Here is a 19,107-nt window from a genome sequence, read left to right as displayed (position 1 = left end):
AGCACAGGGCGAGCTGCAGCTTCTCCAGGTCATGAGAAAGGAACCCACAACTACATGTGGGCCCCAGCAGTGGAAAGGATGTCCCATCTCGGTCGGGGACCAGGCGGGGGCCAGCATGTTCATTGGAAGAAGTGTGGGACCCCACAGCCTCCAGTGTCAGAGTAGACAAGGGGTTCAGGCCCACCTCAGTCAAGGTCCCCCAAGCCTCCAGCCCACACCACAGAAGGGTGACACCCACATCCAATGCCCACTGTACTCCGCTCTGTCACCTCCCCCGGCGTTACCCCAAGGCCCGGCTCATAACCAGAGGAAGCCTGAGCCACCTGCAAAACCCACCTTGTTCCTGCGGCTGCTCAGTTTCAGCTTCCTCTACTGGGTCTGGCAAGGGAGAAGAGAAGCAATGAACACCCCCAGCCAGCACCTCTGGTCCCATGTCAGGTTGAGCTGGGTGTCAGTGTTGCAGGGTGAGAGCATTGCAGGGTGCAGGGATTGAAAGTCATATCATCCTCTTCCCTCCTGGATCATGGGAACAACATCATTGGGGGGTGTACACTTTCTGCGATATTGGGAGTAATATCGTCTTCTGTGCCTTGGAATATTAAGGACAATATCATGGGGGGGAGTGTACATCTTCTGCAATATTGGAATAATATTATCCCCTCTCCCCCTGCATACTAGGAAAGATATCAGAGTGGGTGTTCACCTCCTGTGATATGGGGATTAATACCGTCTTCTCCCCTTCCGGATATCAGGAAGAGTATCACATGGGGGTGTACAGTGTCTGCGATACTGGGAGTAATATCAACCTCTCAGCCTTGGAATATTAAGAAGAATATCACAGGGTGGATGTTCAGCCCCTGCCACATTGGGAGTAATATCAGCCTCTCCTCTCCATGGATATTAGGAACAATATCCCAGGCTGGATGTACGCCTCCTGCTCTATGGGGAGTCATAGGATACTCATAACAATATCACAGGGCGGGTGAACACAGTCTGCGATACTGGAACTATTACCATCCTCTCCCCCTCTGGATACTCGGAACCATATCACAGAAGAGCTGTACCCTCCCTGCGATATTGGGAGTAATATCATATGCTTCTTCCATGAATATTAGGAGCAATATCACCAGATGGCTGTCCGTTCATTGCTATGTTGGGAGTCATGTCATACTCTCCCCCTGGATATTAGGATCAGTGTCACAGCGTGAGTGTACATCTACTGCGATATTAAAACTAAGATCATGTCCTTTGTCCCTGGATATTAGGAACAACATCACAGGTAGGTGTACGCCCCCTGCGGTATTAGGAGCAATAATATGATTAATTAGTAAACATCAATGATCGAGTTTAATAATTATCAGGCCGGTCTCGAACTCTTGACCTCAGGTGATCTGCCTGCCTCAGCCTCCCAAAGTGCTGGAATTACAGGCGTGAGCCACCGTGTCTGGCCAACACTTCTTGACATCTCTTTTTGGACCTCAAATTTAGCATGCCCAAAATGCACTTTTGATTCCCCCTGCTATAACCCACTCCTCCCATAATCTTCCCCATCCCAATAACAGCATCTCTAGTCTTCCAGTTACTCAGACCAAAATCCTTGACATCATCCTTAAAACTTCTTTTTCTCTCTCTTGTCATCCAACCCATTTAAACTCTCCTTTCAAAATATATGCCAGACCTAACCACTTCTCACCTTCCTCATCATTTCCAACCAGGTCCAGCCCTCATCATAGCGCTCTGGGCTACTGCAAAAGCCTCCCAATTGCCAGGCACAGTGGCTCATGCCTGTAATCCCAAGCACTTTGGTAGGCCAAGGCAGGTGGATCATCAGAGGTCAGGAGTTCAAGACCAGCCTGGCCAACGTGGTGAAACCCCTCTACTAAAAATACAAAACATTAGCCGAGTGTGGTAGTGGGCACCTGTAATCCCAGCTATTCGGGAGGCTGAAGCAGGAGAATCACTTGAACTCAGAAGGCAGAGGTTACAGTGAGATGAGATCATGCCATTGCACTGCAGCCTGGGTGACAAGAGCGAAACTCCAACTCAGAAGATTAAAAAAAAAAGCCTCCCAACCCACCTCTCTCCTTCCGCCTTTCACCCTGCGCTGCATTCTACCTTCCACTCTCAAACATTTCAGAAAAAAAAAATTATATCTATAGTAAGAGAAAAAGAAAGTACAAATGGGGTGAAATGTTTGGGGAACCTGAGAGAAGACCATATGGGAATTCTCTGTACTATTTTTGCAACTTTTCCATAAGTCTGGATTATTTCGAATTCAAGAGTTAAACAAAGGAGAAAAAAAAAAACTATCTCCCTTTGTGAATCCATCCTGTCTTTCCCCTGGCAACTTAAGGACACTCTCAACTAAGCACATCTATTTTTTCATGAACCCTAAAAGAACCCTTGCTTAGTTTTGACTTTCTGTGCTTGGCAGAAGTGTGTGTGTGTGTGTGTGTGTGTGTGTATTTATTTCATATATATGTGTCTGCGTATATATGTGTGTGTGTTGTGTGTATATAGAGAGAGGGAGAAATATATATGTGTGTATATATACAAAAATATATTGTATATTTACAACGCTAATATATATGTGTGCGTGTGTGTGTGTGTGTACATATATTACATACCCCATAGCCTGTCCTTAACCAGTTCTAAACTTAGTGGGAAAAATACATACCTAAGCAGAGAATTTCAAAATAATATGATGAATATTTTGATACAGGAATGTGTTACTATGGAACACGCTGCTAAGACACAAAACCTCCTAGATGGGACAATGAATGAATGAAGTTTTGCACCTATAGTCACCCCCTCTGATATCCCCTAAACGTTTATATTTATATGTATTTGCTTCTCCCAGGACCCCTGTTTCATAAGGGTTAGTCCTAGAGCCTAGCAAGTTCCTACTACAGCTGGCACACATGCCATTCAAGAAACAGTGGCTGAGTGAATGACGAGTTAAGAACCGTTTGTCAGCCAGTGCTCAGTAATACAACATGCACTGGTATGCAAATTATATTTTTGTTGAAAGCAAGGACAGGATCACAAATTATCCTTCCAGAGAAAGCAAAACTCAAAAGCCTCTTTACCCTATTAAAGCACATTATAAGAAGCTCCCCTTATATAAAAGAAAACCTCCTCATTTGTTATCAATGGCATGTAAACCTAATAAGCCTCCGCGCCTGATGACATCTCTTCCATCCCCAGGGCTAGATAAAGGAGGTTCCGAAAACCCTGGTAGTTGTGAAGGGGGCTCCCAGCTCTGACAGTCTCGAACCCTGCGGGCGTGGAGGTCACACAGCACAAGAACAACTGAGGGAAGCATCATCAGGCTTCGAATATGTTTGAACCAGAGACAGCAAATAGGCTTCAACCGACTGAAGACACCAGAGATTCATGGTGGCCACCTGAGAGGTTGTGCTCTTAAAAAACAAAAATTAAAATTAAAATTAAAAAATTACAAAAGGAAGGGGTCAAGAATCCATCAGGTCTGACTGAGACGAAAATCAGTGACTAACACCCCATATGGCAAAAGTACTCCGGTGCGCTTTGGGTAGTCACAGCTTCAGCAGTATTCAAAGGCGTGTGCTTCCCTAAGACTAAACCACAGGAATAGCCCCAGCAACACTGCCAGGAGAAATGTCTAACATGGATTTGGCTAGAAATACAGTTGTCTTTAACAAATTAACAGTGAATAAATCCGGACTTATTAGAGCCTGCGAGAATGACATTCTCCATGATAACGGTTATCACTACAATCTCCAAACATCTGCGATCCTGCAAGGAGGAACTGTGACAGCGCAGGCCACGTGTCCAGAATGCTTCCCAGACTGCCTGTTACAGAATAAAAGAAATGAAACCCCCCTAAGAATGTCTTCACTCACATTTAGCCAGTTGATCCTTTGTGTGCATCTCTGTGCTAAAATGGCCATTCTTCCCCACAGCCTGAAGTCATATGCTCAAATAAACGAGACTCACATGAAGTCAGAAAGGTGCAGATGCGAGGAAACCAACACAACCAAAATGGGCTGGACAGTGTGGCCAGGAGGATGGTACTTCCCAGGAAGCAATTACTTCATCTCTGCCCATGAAGCAGGCAGTTGTCACTGTGCCCCAGGCCCACGTCAGCCACTCAAAGTAGGTTCTAACCAAACTACCTCCAACAATCAACATAAATACACCACACAATTGGCTTCTGAAAGGACACCTTATAAGCAACAAGAAACTGTAAGCACAACTTTGAAAAACTGTGCCACTAAAAACCTTGGAAAGGGATAAACACTGCCACATTTTGACTCAAATATTGTTAGGTGGTAGCACCGCAATAATTCACTGAAACAAAAGAATGAATGAGGAATACGTTTATATAGGAATCAGAGGAAGCATGACTAATCATTTAAAGAAATAGGTCAAGAAACTGTTAGGTTCAAATGCTATCTTGAGACACTGTCAGGGCCTTAGGCAAATTCACTTCTCTTGGTCTTATTTCTAGGTTCATCAAAAACCAGCTTTGGACTAGGGAATCTGTTGCTTCCCAAAGCCTTCCTTCTGTGATTCCAGCCCAGATTTTAGGACTGCTCTCCCACTTGGTATAGGAAAGCACTTTCTATGTATAATAGCAAGAGTACATTTCTGTGTTGAATGCGGTTTGGGACCTACTCTACGAGGAAGAATATCATCATGTAACTTTAAGCATGATGATAAGGCGCACTCTAGATAAGGATAACACATAAAATGTGGCCATACACCTGTGCGTGCCTGGCAGGGAGATGGAGAAGTCTCATTTAATGAAGCCGGGGTGCCTGTTGCACCTGAACATTCTCAATCCACGTCAAGTTCACAACGTCCTTCCGACATCAAACCACAGGTATCACATACTTTTCCATACTTTCTACCCAAGATTAAAATATGCTGAGCACCGTGATAAAGACACCTCCATCCCCAGCATGTTGGCTCTCATTCTGTAGAATTCCATACTTGAGGTGCAAAATGATCACAGGCTGCAGTGGCAAGCAAGACCGGGCTCCGAGGGGACAGCAGGCCCTGCAGCAGCCACCACTCCTGACACCACAGTCTGATGCAGCTGCAGAGAAGCTATAGCTGAGGCCATTCACTTTGTGAGAGAGCCGCACAGGAGGGAAAAGGTAGGGAAAGTAGGGAAGAGGGCAATGTCAGGCCTCTGAGCCCAATCCAAGCCATCCCATCCCCTGTGACTTGCATGTATATGCCCAGATGGCCAGATGTAACTGAAGAATCACAAAAGAAGTGCAAATGCGCTGTCCCACCTTAACTGATGACATTCTACCACAAAGGAAGTGAAAATTGCCGGTCCTTGCCTTAAGCGATTATATTATCTTGTGAAATTCCTTTTCCTGGCTCATCCTGGCTCAAAAAGCTCCCCTACTGACCTTCTTGTGACCCCCCACTCCTGCCCACCAGAGAACAACCTCCCTTTGACTGTAATTTTCCTTTACCTACCCAAATCCTATAAAATGGCCCCACCCTTATCTCCCTTTGCTGACTCTCTTTTCAGACTCAGCCCGCCTGCACCCAGGTGATTAAAAAGCTTTATTGCTGACGCAAAGTCTGTTTGGTGGTCTCTTCACAGGGACGCGCATGACAGGCAGGTGCAGAGCCAGGAAAGGACCTGTGATGAGAACAGAAATGAATGCACCTCCCTGTACACACACTCGGATTTTATGACAATGTGGGCAGGGGACTGAACTACATGCCTGAGAACATTCCTCCAAGTTCTTTTGCTGATTTTCTAGATATTGGTGTAAAATCTGAACTCAGACAAAATTTTTTAAAATCGTTTCAATCAACATCTTTGTCTAGTGCTCAGCATCATGTCTACATGATCATCTAGAAAACCAGCTTCAGTTCTAAGGCTCACATCCTCCTATAAAGTCCCAGGGATTTTACAAGGGAATGCACCTCTCATTCGCTTCAAGAACACACACAACTACCATTAAAGAAATGCCTAGGCCGGGCGCGGTGGCTCAAGCCTGTAATCCCAGCACTTTGGGAGGCCGAGACGGGCGGATCACGAGGTCAGGAGATCGAGACCATCCTGGCTAACATGGTGAAACCCCGTCTCTACTAAAAAATACAAAAAACTAGCCAGGCGAGGTGGCGGGTGCCTGTAGTCCCAGCTACTCGGGAGGCTGAGGCAGGAGAATGGCGTGAACCCGGGAGGCGGAGCTTGCAGTGAGCTGAGATCCGGCCACTGCACTCCAGCCCCGGCGACAGAGTGAGACTCCGTCTCAAAAAAAAAAAAAAAAAAAAAAAGAAATGCCTAATTTGCTCTCATAATCTTTTAAACACCCAGATTTGAAATACAATAGAGAAGACAACTTTTTGATAGCTCTGCTTTCCAACTGCGAACTGCGGGTGGAGAAAATAACCTACCATGATTTCTAACCAGCCAACAACCTGTCTTCCCTGGCTGCAGTAGGAGCAATCTTTCTGAGCTCAGGATGAAAAAGATTCCAGTTGTTTAGGGGACAGATAGTCATCAGTTCTCAGCGGGCTTCCCGGGTCCCAAATCCCCATGTGAAACGTGACAGTAAAAAGCTATCAATGACCAAGCATCTGAACGCTTATCCCACCTCGCCATCTGCTTCTCCTGCCATGCAAATTTAAAATTAATAAGCCTGCTATTAGAGAACAGAGTTGGTGCTGCATCTGTCTTCCTAAAATTATGGGTAATTACCAGCCCACAATGGCTTCTAATCAGATTTGAGTGGTCCCTTAGACAGGAAGCTAAAGTGCCTCAGCCCTAAACTGAGAAGAAAAGAGAAACTGGAGTGCTCTAGGTATCATTTATTCCCCCTTGTTCTAAAGTTGCTGTTTCCGAATCTCCTTCTACTGTCTTGTTTATAAAATGTATGAGAAACAGGGACATTTAAAGACATGATAGAAATGGCCACTTTTTCTAGGTACAAACTTTGTGAACACTATTTTCAGCTGCTGGGTTTTTTCTCCACAAACTGTGAGCCTGGAGTACATTTTCTCCCTCGTGGTTACACATTCAGAGTCAGGGAAGGTGGCTTAACAATTAAGAGGGGAGTGCAGTGAGAAGTGACCGGACACTGAGAAGGACAGACAGGGACTCTACCTCGGTGGCCTGCAGCACTCCTGGGCCTCAGCCTTTACTTTTCTATCTGTACAAGGGATCTAAAGGCCCGTGATTCTAGGCCACGACAGCTCTTCATACACACATATGCAAACATCACACGCCTGTGTGAAAAGCTGTGACACTTGGCTGATTTCCTGAAGAAGTTATCTTGTATCATTTCTACTCAAGTACTCCACCTCCTTCCAGACAAGTATCTGAGGATGATGGGCTATCCCACAGTCATGTGTGTAACCCCTCCTGCTTACGATTCCTGTTCACATAGCATTTTCCAAAAGTATTTGGTGTGAAGTGACAGAAGAAAGAAGAATAAGGTTCTTTCAGCCCATTCATTCATTCATTCAACAAATATTGACTATCTACGTGCCAGGCACTGGTGATATAACAGGGAACATATATTTTTGTAGCTAGAGACAGACAACCAAAAAGTATGTTAAAGAGTGATCAATGCTGTAGAGGAAAATACACCAGGAAACAGGAAAGAAGAATACCCCTAGCCTCCCTACACTGGGGTGACGCTAGTGTTACAAAATGGAAACAGCGGCCGGATGCTGTGGCTCACACCTGTAATCTCAGCTCTTTGGGAGACTGAGTCAGGCAGATCACCTGACTTCAGGAGTTCAAGATCACCCTGACCAACACGACGAAACTCTGTCTCTACTGAAAACATAAAAATTAGCTGGACGTGGTGGCACACCCCTGTAATCCCAGTTACTCAGGAAGTTGAGGCACAAGAATCCCTTGAACCTGGGAGGCAGAGGTTGGAGTGAGCCGAGATCACGCCACTGCACCCCCGCCTCAGTGACACAGCAAGACTCTGTCTCAAAAAAAAATAAATAAATAAAATGTAAACAGAGCATAAGATACCAAAAGAAAGAACATGAACGATTAATTGTAACAAAAGCCTTTGTAAGCTGATACTTTCCTTCCTGGATCCTTGTCCCTTACAAATGGAAAAAAAGGGCGGGTAGGGGATAGCATCAAAATGATGTTTTAAGATGGCTTCGGGTTTCAGATGTCTGACAGCCATACTCATGTACTTCAAGGAAAAAGCTCTAGTTCTATAAGCCATCTGGGCAATGGTTTAATGTCTTTTTTTTTTTTCAGAAAGTTTTTCAAATACAGGAAAACGTGTGTGTTCATTTGGCTGCTCTGTGTCCACACACGTGCAAACTGTGCTAACAGGTTTTTCCATGTTTTGCTGAATTTGCCAGCTTGCCATAAACAGGCTTCCATGTCTTAATTGTCTATAAAGAGCACAAACACCCAAAAATGCAAATCAAGACAAGCTGTCCCTTCAACTGCTGCTGCCATGATGACAGTGAGCGACAATTGGCCAAATCAATACGTGGAGACTGAAGCTGTCCGGCAGAGAGCACAGGGGCGGCTTCTTTTCCCATAGCATTTAAAGAAACAAGCGGAAACGGCTTTCTGCACAGGACAGACACGTCCTTTGTTCTTTGAATAAATACTGTCAATGTCCAAAATACTTTCTCCATCACACTATCTATATGGAATTCAAGTTCCTTCCAATACCATGAGTAATGCCGGTGACAGACTATGTTTAGCCATAATGACCCATTAGCATTCTTTTTCCTCTAAAATGTTGAAATAATAACATTGAGTGCGTACTCACAATGTGCCAGGCTCTGAGTTTGATCTCGTTTGGTTCTCGATGAAATCCTGTAAGAGGCCGGGTGCGGTGGCTCAAGCCTGTAATCCCAGCACTTTGGGAGGCCGAGACGGGCGGATCATGAGGTCAGGAGATCGAGACCATCTTGGCTAACACGGTGAAACCCCGTCTGTACTAAAAAAATACAAAAAATTAGCCGGGCAAGGTGGCGGGCACCTGTAGTCCCAGCTACTCGGAGGCTGAGGCAGGAGAATAGCGCGAACCCAGGAGGCAGAGCTTGCAGTGAGCCGAGATCGCGCCACTGCACTCCAGCCTGGGCGACAGAGCGAGACTCCGTCTCAAAAAAAAAAAAAAAAAAGAAATCCTGTAAGATCAGTACCATATTCTCTCATTTTTCATAGATGAGGAAACTAAGGCAGAGAGAGGCTAAGTAAGTTGTCCATGGTCACAGGTTATTTAGGAACTTTTCTCCAAACTTTCAAAAGTTAACTACTGCCACTATTACAAATGGGTTTTTGTTTGTTTATTTTTGTGTTTTTTGAGACAAGGTCTTGCTCTGACCAGGCTGGAGTGCAGTGGCGTGATGATGGTTCACTGCAGCCTCGACTTCCCGGGCTCAAGTTATCCTCGCACCTCAGCCTCTCCAGTAGCTGGGATTACGGGCATGAGCCACCACACCTGGCTAATTTTTTAATTTTTATTTTTTCTGGGGATGGGGTTCCACCATGTTGCCCAGACTGGTTCCAAACTCTGGACTCAAGAGATCCTCCCAGGTCAGCCTCCCAAAGTCCTGGGATTACAGGTGTAAGCCACTGGGCACAGCCCTACAAAGGTGACTTATACAAAGTCAGAGCAGTGAGCAGGAAGAGAACAGAGACTTCAGCGAGTCTCCTGGCTGTTGCAACACCATATCCCTCCTCCATACCGTAATGTATCTACACACACCAAGCTCCCAGACGTTGAAGGCAGGCCGGCTCAGAGACGGAACAGCAATCAAGAAGGAGAAGATGCAGACATGCATCTTGATTTCAGCTCGAGCGTGCCTCTCTGCCCTGCAGCTGCACAGGCAGAAACCAGGGGCCATGAGTCTGAGGCAGTGTGTTTGGTTCCTGGCAGGTAATCTTTTGGGAGACCATCCCATACAATTAGTGTTACACTTCTCAAAAAGGAAGTGTGACTTTTATAGAAAAATCAATTCCATTTGGGAGAAAGGCCTAATAAAACCACAAAAGGATAATACATTCATACAACAACAAATTCAATTCATCTGTCACAAACTGAAATCCCAAAGCCCTCTGGGCACACAGCTGCTTTTCTGAGCTGAAATTCAACTCCAGTTGAGAAACAGGTCAACTTTTCTAAAAAGATTTCTTTTTCAAGTGCCTTAAATAAAAATTCCTTTCCCTCACTTGTCATTCTCCAGATTTAATGGCTCTGTTGGCCTTCCTCTCATTTAGGCCATGAGCACTGACTGCAAGTCTGCTATTGCGGGGACTCCCAGGGAGGCACCCTGGGGAACACAGATGACCCCAGCACAGCGACACCCTCAAGGAGCACACACGGGGAAGGCAAGATGATACAATCGCAGCCTTCACACAGAAAAGAACTTGGCATCCATACCCTGTCCCATTTCTAGAAAACAACGATGCTGAGTCAGTAACATTTATGGAACAGCCTGCAGTGTGGAGGCAGGCATGAGGGGGCTCCATGCGGGGAAGAGCACCTTCAGAAGGGGCATACAAACAACGTGGAGGCAGGAGACGTCCCCACGCACAAGGGCCAGCCTGGGAACCTGCAGAAATGCCCATGCATCTGGGAGGAGGGAGAGAGAACAAGATACTTAAATGCTCCAAAATGAATAGAAGCCTCCCAAGAACCTCCCCCGAAAGGGGGCAGGGATTTACAAAAGATCAAATTGAGCATGCACAGTTACCTGAGCATAGCGCCACTAGAGCGAGCTATTCGAGGAAGAAACAGGTTCCCTAGAAGCCTGAGCCTCTACTCCCAGCTCTGCGACTCATTCACCCTATGACCTTGGTGAAGGCTCTTAGCTTCTGTGAGCCACAAGAGAATCACGGGAAAACAGAAGATATGAAAACTGCTCTGCCTTTTTCACAGAACTGCTGAGGGAATAAAATCAGATAATGGATTTTAAAATTCTCTGTGAGTTATGAAGCAAAATACAAACGTATGAAATCATTCTTACCATTCATAACAGCACTGTAAAATTAAGAGCAGAGTTAAGACCACAGCATTTTCCACACCCTTACTCCCGAGAGAAATAGTGAGTCCAGCCGATGTATTTGGGCAACCCCAGTATCTAGGCTTTGAGAGCCTCAAACAGCTCATGAACTCTGACAGTATCACTCCAGCCCAGTGCTCATTAAGTTCTCCAAGACAGCCAACTGACATAAAATGCTACAGCTTTTTCAGCTGGGCTTGAAGCCCTCCAAGCTCACAGCACAGCTAAACAATGAAGAAGAGGTTTTCTGCCACTAGACTCCAAAGCTGGCTTTTGTAGATTCCCATAGAAAGAACATTCAAGGCCGGGCGGGGCAGCTCATGCCTGTAATCCCAGCACTTTGGGAAGCCAAGGCAGGAGGATCACCTGAGGTCAGAAGTTCAAGAACAGCCTGGCCAACATGGCGAAGCCCCGTCTGTACTAAAAATACAAAAATTAGCCGGGCATGCTGGTGGGCACCTGTAATCCCAGCTACTCAGGAGGCTGAGGCAGGAAAATCGCTTGAACTCAGGAGGCCGAGGTTGCAGTAAGCTGAGATCATGGCACTGCACTCCAGCCTGGGCAACAAAAGCGAAACTCCATCTCAAAGAAAAAAATAAAAGAAAGAGCATTCTTGTTTGTTGATGTTAAATTTCCTGTGCTTAACACAAAGAAATCATATAACACTGAAATCCTGAAAAACATATCATAAAAAGCATTTAGTGACTGAAAAGACATTCAATATAACCTGTAACAGTGAGTTCCCCTCCTCTTTCCAGCCAGCTCCACTAACGCTGTGACCCTTAACAATGCTTTCACTAAAACAGAGGAAAATTAAGAGGACCGCTTACCCCATTCAGCTGACAGCTAAACCAGTGCTTCTCCCGGGGCTCACTAAAGATGACCTTTACCCAAAACCAGGCTGCAACAACCGTGTAACTGTTGACTAACAATTTCAAAATTCCCATATTCTTTATTCACTCCTAAGGAAGATGAACTGAAGCCAGGTGTCTCCAAGTCAGAACTAACAGAGGCCTTAAACATCAGATGGCCCATCCCCTTCCTTGACAACCGGGGGATCTAAAGCTGAGCTTATGGAAGAAAACAGCCTGTTTAGTAACAAAGCGAAAACCAAAGCCTAGTCACCTAACCTCTGGTCCAGAACTCCTGCAACAATCCAGCACCTATACAGGATGAGTCTCCCTAACCAGAAACTCCAAAATCCACAACTTTTTGAGTGCTGACGTGACGCTCAATGAAATGTTCATTGGAGCAGCTCAGATTCTGGATTTTTGAATTCAGGATGCTCAACCAGCAAGTATAATACAAATATTCAAAAATCCAAAAATGTAAAAAAATCTGAGACACTTCTGATTCCAAGCAGTTTGGATGAGGGATATTCAACCTGCACTTTTTTTCCCTCTAATGAAAGAAATTAAAATCGAGGCCCGAGTAAAGTCATTCAATCCATACTAAAGTCATTCAATAGTTTAATTAGTACCCATTTAAAGTTAAGTGCTACCCACAGATATTTAAAAGAGTGAACACATACATGCCTATAATCCCAGAATTTTGGAAGGCCAAGGCGGGAGGATCACCTGATGTCAGGAGTTCAAGACCAACCCGGCCAGCATGGTGAAACTCCATCTCTACTAAAAATGCAAAAATTAGCCGGGCGTGGTGGTGCACACCTGTTATCCCAGCTACGTGGGAGGCTGAGGCACGAGAATTGCTTCAACCTGGGGGGAGCACGTTGCAGTGAGCCAAGATCACACCACTGTACTCCAGCCTGGACAAAACAGCAAGACTCTGTCTCAAAAGAAAAAGAAAAAAGAAAATTAATTTAAATTGTGTTTTCAAATGGAGCCCATGTTCCCAGAACACAAGCGCTGCTCTATGCTCCAAGGGCACACAGGGTGCCCCTTTATCTTAATACTCACCATATTCCATGGTAGCCATTGGCCTGTGTCTGTCCATCACACTAGACTTCCTGCGCATGAGGCAGGAATCATATATTATTACCTTTCTGTTCCCAATGTCTGGCCTAGAAGACACCCAGTAAATGATTACTGAACTAAGTCAGTTACGAAGACATGTTAAACTTGTATTAAGAAAATTGATTTAATAAGTTTGCCAATGCAGCATTCATACCACACAGCTTAAATCCCAGCCTTGTGTTCTGCTACATTATAACCTATTCACATTCAGGAGGCACCTAGTATGTGCTAGGCATTACTAATTGCTGGGGACCTAGCAGTGACAAAACAACATTCCTTGTTCAAAGACAAGTTCTAGTATACAGAGGAATAGAAGGAACAGGCTAGATTGATGAAAGAGCTAAGAAAAGGACAGGCTGCCATGGGAAGCACCTGGTCTTGTCTGGATGGTACATAGTTAACGAAGTCTGAGTGCTTCGTATAGCATAAGATCATCTCCTCCAAAGAAGCGAATGAAGCTTTGATTCCCCAGTACCAGAAGTCACCATAAAATTTAGTGTAGGAAGTGAAACCAAACAAAGCTCCAACTTCCAGAGGCAACGGTCCAATTATGAAATCCTCTGGCTACGTTCAATTGAAATTCAAGGTATTCAAGAGGCCAATATTTAAGTGATAAATTAACCCAACCACTTAAAACTAAAGTAGTCTTTGGTTCAAGGGGTAAGGGTATAGTACCTTTTACAAATTTATTAACTCTTAATATTTACATTTAAATATGATGATGGTGGTGTAATAATAACTTTACTGAGTAGTTGCTATGTGTTAGGCACCAAACTAAGCACTTTACACACACATTTGCACGATCCTGTGAGATGATAATGACCCCTTGTCATCCCATTTCATAGATGAAAGTCAGGTTTATATAAGCTTAAAAATTTGCCCCAAATGACACAGCTAGTTAGCAAAACCCAGGCAGCCTGACTCCATAGGCCTTGCTTAAAGAAGTAATATTTATAAACGGTCCAGCACAGAGGTGATACAAACAAGAGTTCAATAAATGCCTAAAGAGTACTTCATACCCAAAATCGTTTCCTGCCAATCAAACTAGACTTACTCTGGTTCTGCATAACCAACTGTCAAATTATTGTTCCATGAAGAAACGGTGGAATGGGTAGAGATCAGAATAGAGTGAATAACTGGTAAATATACTTCATGGCAGGTAGTAACAGGATGTGGCATTTGGCTATTTCCACATTTGTTTGCATAACATTTTTTTCACAGTTCTAAAGCACAAGAACCATTCTTAGCTGGTGAAAGCATAAGGCACATCTATGATCCAGGCCTCCAATTCACTGTGGAGCAGTGGTTCTCAACCTTTACGGTATATCCGAACCACCTGGGGGTTTTTAACAGTACTATAGCTGCCCAGGCTCTGTTCTTGCAGATTCTGTTTCAACTGGTCTGGAGTAAGCACGCATGCTTTTTTCACAGCCCCCAGATGCAGCTAGGTTTGCAAACCACTGTCCAAGATGCTCTCACACTTCCACTCAGTTCAACACACACTCACTGAGATTCTAAGCACTACGAATTGGGCTAAGTTAACAAGTCAGACTCCACTCCCCAATAATATTGGCAAAGAAACCAATATCAGAGATTTATTCCAGTCCAAACCAAATAAATTCCGGGGTGAAAAAAATGCCCTGGCATAGTTTGCCATACAAAACAACTTCCTGTATCTTCCCGGTCAGCAGCCTAGAGACTGACTCTGAGCCATGAGAATTCAGAACCAGGGGAAAATGCCAGTCTGAGGCATCTGCCACACTCCTAGCACACCCCCAAAAGTGCCCAGCTACATTTCACATCCACTGTCCTAACAGGTGTCGAAATAGGGAAGAGCAGTGCAATACAGCAAACAGAGCCTGTTGGGCGTCAAAAGGCTGGGGAATTCCAGTGCTAGCCCTACTACCAATCGGTCTGGTCACTTCTCTCTGGTCCTGGTGTGGCCAACAGTTATGTGAGAAGGTGAGGTATAAAAACACAGATGTCAGGCAAGCTCCAACATCCAAAATACATAGAAATTAAAAAGCATTAAGGTGATATCAAGGAATGTATGCCATCAACCAGAAAAGTCACTGAAGTATTCCTTTTTCCATTCTTAAGAAATCAAAAGTGGAAGCAGAAAATTGAGCAATCAGCCTACCAAGTTGACTGGGACAACAGAATACACTCACGGATTCTGCTCACAACAGCGGGGGTGACAGACCAACAGGAGAACTGCAGAGCGTCCCTCTCTCCTCTGTCCACCCATGCCACCAGCGGGTGAGTGAGTCCACACGCAGCGCCCAGTCTCCTGTTCCGCTGACGCCAGCGTCCACTCACCACAAGCCTACTAAGTGCCACATGTGCTATGATGCTCCCTCATCTCATCACCATAGACATTCCTGCTGGAGGTGAGTATGTGATAGACAAAAATCACAGAGGCCTAGGGAGGTTGAGACCCGCATTCCCACTGTGGTGAGGGTGTGCTTGAGAGGGACCCCACGACTGGGCCCTCCATGCCGCTCTCCTCAGTAATCACTCCCAGACCAGAGCAGCGAGGGGGAATTTTCTTCCTCTCACTATTTTCAGCCCCTTGGCTGACCCAGCATTCCCCAGAAAGCTATGAAGTCCTGGCAGCTCTGAGGCCACAAAGCCATAAACACACAGGACACACAGCCCATCTGTCTCTAATGGGTCTTTTACTTGTCATGCTGGTCATTTCTAAGAGCAGATGGCTTAAGAAAGACATGGCAAGTTACCACAAAATGACCCCTCCACTCCTCCCTGGGGGAAAGCTGACTAGCGAGCAGTCAGGTCGGCTTTCTTCCCCCACTCCATGCATTCTTGTCCCCAAGGAGCCACAGACAATCGCACCAAATATAGGCAGGAGACAGCCGCCTCCTTCCTACAGCTGGAGGGGGGAAGGGTCCTCTTGGGCCTTTCTAACTGCATGAAAACCAAACTGTGAGCTGTACTGACCTGGGCCTCACCCATGTTGCAGGCATGTACAACACAGGTGCCCAGTGGTATCATCAGGCAGAACTACGAATGTGCTTTCCATGGTTTTCATACAATGATTCCAGAACCGCTATCCACACAGCTCCACTTCTTACACATACGACGTGCTTCAGGGATTCCACAGCATTTTCATCACGCCCCTCATCCGCTCCTCCCAGCAGCCTTGTGTGATCCCTTGAGTATACTTCCTCATACTGAGGTTTGAAACCAAAACTTTCCCAAGAACATCCAGCTAGTGTTAGAACCAGGATATGAGGGCTTCTGATTCTAGAACCAGTATTTGTACCACTATTCCACATGGGCCCCTCCAGGGATTTCTGCCTGATCTTAAAATGCGGACAGCAAATTCATCTCTCTACAGTCCTGGGGTTCCCTATAGACAAGAAGTAAATCTTCTAACAGAAAGTTTAGACTTATTTGCAAGGCTACCTGGAATATTTCTTTTAAGTTAGTTTGTTCATGTTTTGGAAAGATTGTTCCAATGGCAATGAGGGGCATGAAGTGTAGAAAGGATTCCATGATGAGACAGAAACAATTCGGTGGCTCTTACAACAGTTCAAATGAGGCATGAGGCACAACCAGAAAGGACAGAGGGAAAATGCATTGGAAAGAAATGCAAAATGAAGTCCACTCAGACCCAGGATGGAGAAAAGGGGATTAAGGATGATGGTGGTTTCTAGTTTGAAAGACGGATGAACAAGGATGTCATGAACTACTGCAGAGTGGTATCTGGGGCCTGAGCGCACCAGTTTGTTTAACCATTCACCTGCTGAGCAGTCTCCAGGCTGTTTCCAGTTTGTAGCCTTTATAAATAATGCTGCTATGAACAGATACATAAAGGCTTTTGTGTGAACATAAGTCTTCATTTCTCTGGGATAACTGCCCGTGAATGTGAGTGCTGCATCCAATGGCAATTGCACGTTTAGTTTTTTAAGAAACTGTCAAGTTGTTTTCCAGAATGGCTGTACCATCTTCCATTCCCACCAGCCAAGTGTGAGTGATCCCGTTTCCCCGCATCCTCACCAGCACTGGTCTTGTTACTAATTTTTATTTTAGGCATTCTGATAGGTGTATAGTGACGTGGCTTTAGTGTGCATTTTTTCTGATGGCTCATGATGTTGAACATCTTTTCATGTGCTTGTATGTTATCTGAAATGTCTCTTCAGGTCTTTTATTCATTTTCAAAGAAGATGGTTTGGTTTCACTGCTGAATTTTGATAGTTCTTTATAGATTATAGATATGAGTCCTTTATCAGACATGTGATTTGTGAATAGTTTCTCCCAGTCTCCAGCTCCTCTCTTCATCTTTGTTTTCCATTTTCCATTTTAGTCCATGATCCATTTTGAGTAAATTTTTGTACGAGGTATGAGGTTCAGATCAGACTTCAGGTTTTTTTCCTATGAATAATCAGGTAGCCAGTAACTTTTTTTAAGAGACAAGGTCTCACTCTGTCACCCAGGCTGGAAAGTAATGACAAGATCAGAGCTCACTGCAGCCTCAACTCCTGGGCTCAAGTTATCCTCCTGCCTCAGCCTCCTGGAGTAGCTGGGACCACAGGCAGGTGTCACTTGTTATTTTTTGTCTTTTTGATAATACTCATCCTAACAGGTGAGATGATACCTCACTGTGGTTTTGATTTGCATTTCTCTAATTATAAGTGATACTGAGCATTTTTTTCACATATTTTTTGGCCATTTGTATGTCTTCTTTCAAGAAATGTCTGTTCGATTGGGTTTGGTGACACAAAACTGTAAGCCCAGCACTGAGAACGCTAAGGCAGGAGGACAGCTTGAGCCTAGACCAGCCTAGGCAGCATAGCAAAACCCTACCTCAAAAAAAAAAAAAAAAAAGAAATGTCTGTGTCTGTTCAGCTTTTTGACCTCCAAAAATTAAGAGCCCATTTTAGAATCAGACAACCTGCCTGATTCAGAGACAATCTGTGTTTGGTTCTATTCTGCTACTTCCTATGTGACTTTGGGAAGTTCCCTTACCTACTTTGAGCTCAACTTCCTCAACGTTAGCCAGGACTAAGTACCATCCGCCTCTGCTGATTAACGCTGAGGACTGAAAGGAGAACGTCCACAACACCACTTCACAATGCCGCCTGGCGGAAGCCCCTCAATGCGGGGCTGGCAGGATCATCTGAAGCCAAGTACAACTTTCCTTTCCACTGTCCCAGGCTCACTCTGCATATGATTAGCAAGGAATAGCGAATAAAGGAAACCAAAATAATTGTTTAACTTTTAATAAGAAATTTTTAAAAAGTGGGGGTGGTGGGAAAATAGGAGGGAGAGGAGGGGAAGGGAAAGCACCCGGTCACAAGTTCTAGTCCAGGGCTCATCCCCGGCCTCCTCACTCAGGCAATCACCAGTCCCCACCTCCTGGGGAGGGGTACTTTCTTGGCTGGCTTCACCCATATGGAAGGCACTGCCACAGGTGTTCAGAAACCAGGAGCACCTTGAAATGGGCAATGTGCTTTGGGTAGGAGACCTGCAATTTCCCCAAAGAAACCATGGCACAAAAGTGACCCACATAGGAGGCACCAACGGCTGTAAATACTTGGTGGCAAAAAGTGATGTCATACCTTCTGTACAGGAGACATACACCCAAATAAAACTTGCCAAAATAGCAGAGAAAAAAATACAGCAGACATCCAGTGCCATTCTGTTACAGAAATATTTATATCGCAAAGCCAGGGACCTCTCTGGAACACTGTGTTTATTTCCACATTTCATGGAAGATGTTTGAGTGCACTCACCTGTGTCTCAACAAACTTCCAGTCCCTGTTCTAAACCCTGTGGCTCCTCAGCAAAACCCAAAAACAAGTATCAGTTTTCCTTCCAAATGGGAAATTTCCTGACCTAGCGAAACCAGCATCAAATCCACTAATTATGAGATAGCTGATTACAGGCAAAGCCCTCTAGTCCCAGGCTGACTCCCCTCCTGCAGGAGCAGGAAGGATGGGCATAGCACTGGCCTGCCAGACCACATGTCCAGGCAGTTTGAAACCATGGCTGCTCAGGTGAGCCACGATAAAAATCAAAACCAAGTATCTCTGAGAAGTGTACATGTCAAGAACCAGACTCCGCAGAAATGGATGTTGCAAGGTTTGTTCTGAGA

General features: G+C 45.0%; 1 protein-coding gene across 1 annotated transcript in view; it reads right to left on the bottom strand.

The window, feature by feature from the left end:
• LOC117082807 (SH3 domain and tetratricopeptide repeat-containing protein 1-like) overlaps nt 1–19,107 on the bottom strand; it is a 37,341-nt gene that overhangs the window by 15,322 nt on the left and 2,912 nt on the right. The window contains 3 exon segments of the mRNA XM_033209800.1: nt 337–378; nt 9,717–9,829; nt 10,244–10,281. Of these exon segments, the coding sequence (XP_033065691.1) occupies nt 337–378; nt 9,717–9,829; nt 10,244–10,281 (193 nt within the window).

Source organism: Trachypithecus francoisi, unplaced genomic scaffold (genome assembly GCF_009764315.1).
Source record: "Trachypithecus francoisi isolate TF-2019V2 unplaced genomic scaffold, Tfra_2.0 Lachesis_group9, whole genome shotgun sequence".
Taxonomy (NCBI): Eukaryota; Metazoa; Chordata; class Mammalia; order Primates; family Cercopithecidae; genus Trachypithecus; species Trachypithecus francoisi.
The sequence above is the reverse complement of the archived record's forward strand: the minus strand, read 5'-3'. Positions and strand labels throughout refer to the sequence as shown.